The 9,784-nt window shown below is 30.3% G+C and overlaps 1 protein-coding gene across 1 annotated transcript; it reads right to left on the bottom strand.

Annotated features, from left to right (window-relative positions):
- Positions 1–726: 726 nt before the first annotated feature.
- LOC107450989 (uncharacterized) lies at positions 727–6,580 on the bottom strand. The gene is made up of 3 exons (XM_016066939.3): positions 6,443–6,580; positions 2,722–3,178; positions 727–1,036 (listed from the first exon to the last, which is right to left on the bottom strand). Exons 2-3 carry the CDS (start codon positions 3,168–3,170, stop codon positions 985–987), a joined length of 501 nt encoding a protein of 166 aa, XP_015922425.1. The 5' UTR covers positions 3,171–3,178; positions 6,443–6,580; the 3' UTR covers positions 727–984.
- Positions 6,581–9,784: the final 3,204 nt, after the last annotated feature.

The raw sequence follows: 9,784 nt of genomic DNA, 5'->3' as shown, positions 1-9,784 counted from the left end.
GATTAATTGAGAACCACAATCATATTAGGAAGTTTGTTCTGTTGAAAAGCATGTACTTAAAGGTAATTTTAGTCTTCTAAGAGTCCTTGAACGTACTTTTTTCATTGGGTGTTTTTAAAAAGTGCTTATTTTTCTCTTTTCGAAAATGAGATTTTTTTTTCTTAACTATGTCGATTTTCGCCATGTACTATTATGCAAAAGCGTGCTTTTCACGTTGTTCTATTCAACATTCTCACAATTTATTCAAACACAATCGTTTCTGGCATACCGTCGGCCCATAGCATATGAAAGCGCCAATCATTTTACAAATTTTGATGAAATACTTGCGAGTCCGCACGTGCGTCCACTGAGCTTGGTTCGGTGAGATTCTTGCACTCTTTTGTGCCCCTCTGCTGCATTTTGCAAGATATTCTCGATTTCAGGCTTCATTTTCCACTCTCTGATATCGAACCGAAAAATCTCTATCTTTTTATGGTGCTTAATATAATCATGAAAAGAGTTCTTTGTCAGAAACTAGTTATTTTATCACGATCATGTAAAATCTGAAAATTATTTTGAATTTTGTTAATGTATATAGTACTTAAAAATATTTTTTTGAGTGCTTAAAAAGTACTTAAAAGGTGCTTATTTTTTGTTGAAAGATTTGCCTATTCACCCTAAGAGCTTTGAATTCTTTCAATCATCAGAGAATTAAAAAATGTGTTTTCAAAAGGAAAATATTTTAAATACAATACAAACAAAATTATCAATTTATTAATGTCTATGTACAACAAATAAAATATATCACATTCATCCATCCAACAATAAGAACAGAAAAATCAGGAACTCTTATTTACAAAAGACTTAGAAAAGATAAAAGCATGCAGTTTTGTTAATGGTTAAGACCAATAACCCCACTGCCTGGTCAAAGATACAGGCATAGTCCTATTTACAGGCATATATTATTATGCTTTCATTCAGTCTTCTTAATCTATCTTCATCTCATCACCTCCCCAAATTTTGGAGGAGGCTTGTGAGGGACCGTCCACCAAGTGAGCTGAAAGAAAACAAGATCAATAATCTCAATTTCCGTGTCGACATTTTAATACTCTTTAAAGTTGATGTTTTGATATAAGTGCAAATTTGAAATTTAGAAAAAAACAACAACATTAAATTACTGTGGCATTAAATTAGTACAAATGTTGCAAGCTTTGGATTAACTGTACCATATGATCATGCATCGCCCAACCATGTCCAAGCAGAGTGGCCCCATTTTTTGGGCTCTATCTTTAAACGGCATTGGTAATGCAGAGCTAGAAAATCAATGGGGCCTCAATATCACTAAAAATTCATTCAGACCACCATTAAATAATTAATAGTGGTCCTGGGCCGTGGTGGCTCAGGAGATAGAGCATCCGCCTTCCAATGAGGTGAACCAGGTTCGAATCCCAGTCAAGGCTGGTTGATACGAATTTTGTCGTCGGCTCTCACCGACCTGTGCTGATGTAAAATATCGACAGTGGTAGACAGATAATGGGTTAGAATCCCTTTGCCCTCAGCTTGACCATGGGAAGTTTTCGTGGTTTTTCTCTCCATGTAACGCAAATGCTGGTTAGTTCCATGAAAAGTCCTCCACGAAGGAGGAATTCTCCCAATACTTAAACTAGGAGTCCCCTTGTCTTCTGAATTGGGTTCAAAATTTCAAGGCTACGGAGTTGAACTTCAGTAGTCATAAGCTGAAAATTGGGTAGTCTGTTGGGTTATAAAATAAAATTTAAAAAATTAGCAGTACTTTGTTTCATTTTTTAATCTATGTTTATGTCACGAATTAGTATACTTTATCACGATTGTAGTATTATGTAATATCTGTATTATAACTTTTCAATTAAATTCACTTTAATAACTTTAAAATTTTTTTTATAATAACAATATGTAACCGACCAATGGAAAAGTATACAGGCCCTTACTATTTTATAGTTACTAGTCCTTTGGACCAGTGACTTAATTTTCTTAATTTATACCTATGTTAAGGGACACATATAATTCATTAAGATTTAAACTTATCCATCATAAAACTAATTCTATCCTAGCAACTAATCTTGTGCTCACTGGGGTCTAATAAAGGTCTTACTTGAACGAGAACCATAGAATCAATACTGGGATATCTAGATTTTATCCTAATGTATCAGGATAGGCTTGGGAGATTGGATGTAAATTCATTTCTATCAAAGACCCGAATAAGTTAATAATAACAATATAGGTCCAAGATTGGGGTGACTATATTTTGTAATATTGGTTCTAAAGTAGTTTTAAATATTGCACCAAGATTCATTTCTGTCTAGGTCCTTTGTATGCCTACAATATAGAGCTAATATTGGAATGTCTAAATTTTTTAAAATTGATCCTTGATAGAAGGGAATCTTGGTTTGATATCACAAGCCTATCTTGGTTCATTATGGCAAAACTAGACATCCCAATATTTGTTCCATGGTGTATGTTGTTGTAGGATCTTTGTTGAGCAAATTTGGAGCCCTAAAAGCGCTAAGTTAAAATTCTTGTTTGAGTAACATATTTTAAAATTGAATGACTCTATATCAAAGAGCTTAAAAACATTACCCTACTAATCGTAATCCTTTAAGCATAAATTAGAACTTAAATCCTTTCTGCATTAAGTGATTCAGTTACTCTTAATATAATGCATGTTACAATATGAATTAAACTGAAATCATTCTAGAAACTTACATTCCTCCAAGTCCTCCAAGTCCTCGTTCACCAAGGCCAATCCCTTGGATGGTGTATCCTCCACTTCCACCACCCCCACCACCTCTGCTGGGATAACTGGGAGGGGCATAGCTGCCTCCAGGATATCCAGATGGACCTCCGTATCCTGGACCACCACCAAATTGACTTGGTACTGGTCCTCCAGGTGGTCCAAATGCTGAGATGGGTCCTCCAAAACCAAGGCCAGCTGGCATTCCAAATCCGCCACCTTCACCTCCAGCGAACAGAGGCATGCCACCATATGCTCCACCAAATGGGTGTCCTCCAGCACCAAATCCTTGAGGCGATCCTAAACCAAGTGGTATTTGTCCTCCTCCTCCTCCGCCTCCATCACCAAATATCTGGTATGGACTTTGCGCCAGAGCTACTGTGGCCATCAGAAGTAACGATGCTGTAGTTGTGTAGATCATTTTGTTTTCTAAAAAAAATCTGGTACATGAATTTAAAGATATACAAGTGTCTTGACATACATTTTAAATATTAAGTTATGCATTGACAAAAGATTTAGTATATTGTTTCATAAGAATGATGTTTGATTAAGTTCATAGTGGAAAGTTTAAATTGATTGCTGTTTTTATTTCTGATTAAATTGACATAATTAATGCCTTGCGTAATATTTACCTAATTATTACAACACAAATTGCTGCATATTGTTTTTGATATCATAAGATTTAATAAAAATGTGCATTTTAAAAGATAATACTCAAAGAAAAGCTATCATTTATACATATTTAGAAGATACCAGACTGCATTATATACTTGTTATATGAAGGGAAATTTTGTTTTGATAATAGTTCTGTCATTTATAATTTTCATTTATCGTGGTGAAATAGTTGCATTTTTAAATAAATTGTATACTACAGATATTAAAAGGCACATTAGTATAAAAAGATAATTATTTTAAAGTTTCAAATTAAAGATTAAATAGTTATTTTAGGGATACTAGTGCAAGTATCATAAATACCATTTTCTGAACTATTTTCAGTGTAACCTTAAAGTACTTATTTTGTTTCTTTTAAGTTTGAAGCTTGTTATAATGCTGTATCACTAAAAATTTTTTTTTTCTTTTCCGTTTATGAAATTCTTTGAATGAAATATAGTGTCTTCTGTAGGGCTTGAAACTTGTTATAGTGCTATAACATAATTAAATTATTTTTTTTCAGTTTGCGATTTTTATTAAAAGGAAAATTATATTTTCTATGCAATTAAATTATTTTTATTATGAAAAATTTTCATATTAAGTTTGAGATTTATGCAATTTTTTCTTTTTTTATAATTTTTTCTTTTGTATTTCTTAACTTACTATCAATCCAATGTCCTATTCTATTTTAAAACCTTCTCTGTTTTTAAATTTTTAAGAAGTAAATTGTTTTATATACAATTAAATTTTATTTCGATTGTCAAACAAAATTTGACTTTTAATATTCTAATCCTTTTATCCTAACTTCTTTCGTTTGAGTTTTTAATATTTTTCTTTTATGTTGTAGTGTTATGTCACATTAAAATTTTTATCAGCTTTGTGAGTTTTTTTTAAATCAAAACACTGTATTTTAAATACAATTGTCAAACAATATTTGTATTGAGACTTTAATACCAAATTTGGTACCAAAACTTCTGATCATTTAAGAATTTTCCGTCATGGTAGTGAATTTCAATTTTTGTCTAGTTTTCACTGTAAATCTTACTTCCTTAAATGTCAATAAAAACTTGAATGCATAAATATTTTGCCTGATTTAGGATTAAAAATATGATTAGTTGAGAACTTAATTTATAAATAATGCAACCTATTGATTTCCTAATTAGTTTGTAGTATTCAACTGAAACAAGGTTTTGAAAACTGGAAATAAGATTTTCAAGACGGGAATTTTTTTTGTCATATTTCATTTTATGAAATCGCTTGTTTTTTTTTTTATTTAATGCTTAAACAACCTTCAAGAACAATTTTTTTTAAAAAAATTAAAGGAAAAGTATTTTTGCACTTAGTTAACATTAGGACTCAAAATGATATGCTTATAAAATGCAGAATAATGTGCACACTCATAAAGTTACTTATGAAATAAATTGAAAATTCATAATAATGATTAGGGTGTAATAGTAAGAGAGTTATAACTATGAATATATAGTTTTATTATTATTTAGTGTTAAACACAGTTTTAAATAGCGAAAAACAAGATTTAGTGGATTATTTTGTTTGATTTTTTATTATAATTTTTATTTATTTAAGTAAAATCATCTTATTTAGTTGTTGTATAAAATGTTTTTATCACTTGATTAGTTTCGTAAGAAATCTGTTAACTAATGTTAGATTCATATTATGAGTTGGTTAATTGGGTAAATTGTGTATTTGTAAGAAATCATTAAATGAATTGTATTCTACAAAATTTTTTGTTTTATTTTAATTATTTCATTGAAAAAGAAATAGATAAGCATTTGCTATAAAACTAATGATAGATTTGAATTTTGATAATGCTCAGGAAATTTACTCTTTACGTATTTAATATTTTTGTTTGTGAGAATTTCATGATATACAGAAAAAAAAAATGCTCTTAAAAAAAAGAAAAAAGAATGAATTTTATCCATCAATTCAAAACTTACTTTTTGATAACTTAAATTTATAAAATGCTCTTACAATTAAAAGAATTTTTTTTCCTTCTAGAATCTCAAATAATTTAAAAATTTGAGAGTTTTTTAAATTTTCGATTACATTCCTAAATTGTAAGAATTTTTAGATGAAACAAAAAACTTTATAGGTGCTGTTTTTTAAATTAATTTTCTACTTTCGAATATATAAAAGGAAAAGAAATATTATTGAAGAATTTCAAAATAAACATTAAACTGTGTTAAACAAATGATCTTAAATAACAAGGAAAGAGTTCTTTGTAAAACTTAAAGGTTTCATATTTTATTTTGGATAAATATAAAATTTAATGAATGAATTAAATGAGTTTCAGGATTATTTATTCGTTTTAATTCAAACAAAAATGTTTTTAAAATCGTTGCAATACTTATTTTGGATTTTAATATTTTGGATTTTAATATTTTTTGAGAACTTTGTCTTGTATACCTAAATTTCATACATTTTTAGTCTTTTTTTTCGATAAGTCAAAAAATTTCAAGAAAATTTTTTTTTACAATTAATTTATTTGTTGATTTAACAATATTTCATATTAATATTCGAATTATTGAAAAATTGCAATCCGGTAATTAATGGGTTTAAAAAGGGATCTTATAAGGCCAAAGAAGAGTTCTTAGTATAAATTTAAGGTGTTTGTTCCATAACTTATATTGGACGTATATCCATAAAATTTATTTTAAGTAATTAAAAACAAGAGTTTGATAATCACTCTAAAATTTAAATCTTAGCATGTAATACTTTCGCATGTATTGCTTTTCTTTGAATGGTATTTATCTTTTGCCTTTTTTTAAACCTACTATTCTGAACCATTAGTACCAGCTGCAAGCAAAAAGTTAAGATTAAAAAAAGTTGCTGACGATAAATATTTAAGGTTTATGTACGAATTGAAAAAAAAGTTTCAGTTTTAAAATTATCTTTAAGTAAGTTTTTATTTGAAAAAAAAAAGTTATCGCATGAACTTGCTTATGCAATTTTTTTTTTGAAACTGAACATATATCAAAATTAAATTCCACGCAATTATAATTCAACAATCAGAGAAAGACTTACCTGTTTTAGAACAAGTTGTGAATTTCACTCGCGTTCAAACAACAATACTGACCAATGAATAAGGAATTACTCCTTATATAGAGATGACATATTATAAAACTAGATCATCGCATCCTAAGGAGAGTGAATTCTTAGAGGAAATGAAATGAAGAGAGGAGGGGGTCGACCTATGAAAAGCCGTCAGCCCTTTCACTCTTTCCCCCCCTTTCTACTTCCACTTCCAAGAGGTTGCCAATCTCAAATAACCCATTTTTTGAGTATGTAGGAATTGGCGGCGGCTCCTTTGAAAAATTCCAAGCTAGAAGAAATAGAAACTGAAAGATTAAATTATTATATAAATACTAAACATATTTGATTCGTAGGTGGATTTCCAGGAGGTTAAAGGGGGGATTGATTTTACCTTTTCTTTTGCTTGGGAAATTATTTTAAATTGGTGAGAAAGTTTCATCCTACTTTTTTTTGCGCTCTTCTTCAAATGAAAGCGTTAAATTAAAAATCGTTTGCGCTTTTTTTCTTTTTAAAATAATAATCTTAGAAGTTTTAATAATGGTATGCTGTTATGCTCACGCTGAGTTTGAGGAGTAGTTTCCTATTAAAAGGAGTAGTTTCCTATTTTTTCGGTTATGGAACCCTAAATTATCGACCAACTATTATCGTTAAATGTTAATTATTATCGAAAAACACGAAATAGAATAATGAATTATTATATAAATACTAAATGTGTTTGATTCGTTGGAGTAATTTCTGAGGATGACAGGGAGAATTGATTTTACCTTTTCTTTTTATTTTAAATTATTCAAAATTGGTGAGAAAGTTTCATCTTACTTTTTTTTGTGCGGTTTTCTTTTATTCTAAAACGTTTAATTGAAAATCGTTTTCTGTTTCAAATAAATTTACAGTCAGCGGTTCCCAAAAAGGTGCGCCGTGAAAGGATCACATGGGTTCCGAGGGTTAGAACTTTTTTTATATATACCAGAAACGAGTTCTGAAATCTATTATCAATTTATTATTATCCATTAAATCCATTATTATCTATTAAATCTACAATTATCTATTATATTTATTACCTATAAATAAATCATAATTTATAAAATATTTTGATTATTTATGTGTAATTATTTAAAATAATGCAGATGAAAAAAGAAAAGTAGAAATAAATAAAAAATTCAGCTACAATATATTGACTAAGTTATGAAAAGATATCCTAAAGAAAGATATTCTAGAGAGATGATAAGCTATACTGAAATTTAAAATTTAATCAACAATTCTCGCTAAAATTTCCAATTTCTTTTTTAAACTTCTAATTTAAAAGAAGAAGAAGAAATATTCTCGAAACTCCCTTTAGGCTGAGGCTTTGTGATGACCGGAGAATGTTTCGGTTACAATGGTGCAGGTTCGAGGCCGGGATTACCTGGCTAATAGGGCGTTGGACTCGTGTTCGTGAGAACGGGAGTTCAAATCCAGCTGGCTGAAGAATCCCCGTGTATTAAATGTTGACTGGTGCACGTTAAGTCTGTTGGGGTAACAAAGTCCTCAAAGTCCCCCCCTTCCCCCAAATTTTTTTTCATGGCTCAGGGGATAGAGTGTTTGCCTTCCAATTAGATGAACCGGGTTCGAATCTCAGCGATGGTTGGTCGATATGAATTCCGCATCCGGCTTGCACCAGCTACAGTGCTGACGTGAAATATCCTCAGTGGTAGACGGATCATGGGTCTGAGTCCCCTTGCCGTTAGGCTAACCGTGGGAGGCTCTCGTGGTCTTCCTCTCCATGAAACGCAAATGTGGGTTTGTTCCATCAAAAAGTTCTCCACGAAACCAAAATGTCTCCCAATACAGTACTTGATCCAAGAGCCCCCTTATCTTCTGGTCTCCTGGTAGCTAAGTCTCCAGATCTTAACTCAATAGTAAACATATGGGGTGACTTAGAACGGAGAGTTTATGCAAATTTCAGGTATTTCACTACATCAGTAGAGTTGAAATTTACTATCTAAGACAAATGATATAAAACAGACCCCGAATTTTGCCAAAAACTAGTTTCACCTGTGGAAAAAAAATTTAATCTGTAGCTGCAGCAACAAGTTTGCGCTAGCTTTGGTAAAATTTTGTTAGCCACTTTTTAAAATTTTGATCTACAACAGCTGAATCATTGCAAAAGTATCCATTATCATTATAAAAATCGTATATTATTGCAAAAGTGGAATGTATTTAAAACGGCTTTCAAAAAATTTGGTGTAAGTTTTGGAGGTGATAAAAGTTTACTACCAACATGATGCTCTCTGCATTTAGCCATACCATCTAGAAAGGAAGTTATGGTTTAGCGTGGTAAAAGTAGAATTATTTTCTCATTTTTAGATTACTTGAAAAAACGTTGCTTATAAATGTACAACCTTGGCAGAATTACATAGAATGTTCTGCAAAAAGATTTGTTTAGTACGAATATTCAGCCAGCATTGTAAAAAAAAAAGTGTTTTTAGTTAAACTAACAGCTTTTCACCGCCAATTATTTTTATTTTTCAAACTAAAGTAACCAAAAATGAAAAAAAAAGAAGAAAGGAACCTTAAATAGTGCATAATCAAATAATGCATAAATTCCAATATAATAAAGCAAAAACTGATAATAAAAATTTAATTTTTTAGCGAGACTTGGACATAATTTGTTTTGCGTAGGTGCGTGCATAAATAATTTGTTCTAAGCATAAATTGTTCTGCCTCGTACGATTTTGCTGGTTTCGACACTGAAACATAAATTGTACCCGAGTTCGATACCATCACTTGATTTGTGCCTGATTTCAATGCTGATAGATGCATGATTTCGATATCATTTATATAACTGCGTCTGATTACGATACATGAATTGTGAGCGATTTCGATACCGATATTTGAATTGTATTGGAGTTTGATACCAATACGTGAATTGTGTCTGATTTCAATATTGATAGATGAATTATGCATGATTTTAATATCAATACATGTACTGTGTCTGATTTCGATACCGATACATGAATTGAGCCTGATTTCGATATCGATACATAAATTGAACCTGATTTTGATACCGACATGAATTGTGCCCGATTTCTATAACGATACATGAATTGTTTCTGATTTCAATACTGATATGGGAGAGGGACTAATGTGAACATTTATTTACAAATTTATCAAAACGCCACATTTAATATAATTTTTAATTAACTAAGCATTTTCTTTAACAATAATTTGGTCGTTTATTTGCTTTCTTGTTTATATTTGATTAAAAAAGCCTGTTTTTATCCGCACTGCACGGGGCTAATGTGGATAAACTTGATAACTTATTAAGCAATAGTTTATTAAGCATGATTTCTATTT

This window comes from Parasteatoda tepidariorum, chromosome 9 (assembly GCF_043381705.1).
Source record: "Parasteatoda tepidariorum isolate YZ-2023 chromosome 9, CAS_Ptep_4.0, whole genome shotgun sequence".
Lineage (NCBI taxonomy): Eukaryota > Metazoa > Arthropoda > Arachnida > Araneae > Theridiidae > Parasteatoda > Parasteatoda tepidariorum.
Note: the sequence above shows the minus strand (reverse complement) of the source record. Positions and strands in the feature narration are given on the sequence as shown.

Coding starts and splice junctions, on each gene's coding strand:
- LOC107450989 (XM_016066939.3), bottom strand. CDS start 3,170: ATGATCTACACAACTACAGCATCGTTACTTCTGATGGCCACAGTAGCT. Junction 1,037..2,721: donor CTTGGAGGACTTGGAGGAAT/GTAAGTTTCTAG, acceptor GTTTTCTTTCAG/CTCACTTGGTGGACGGTCCC.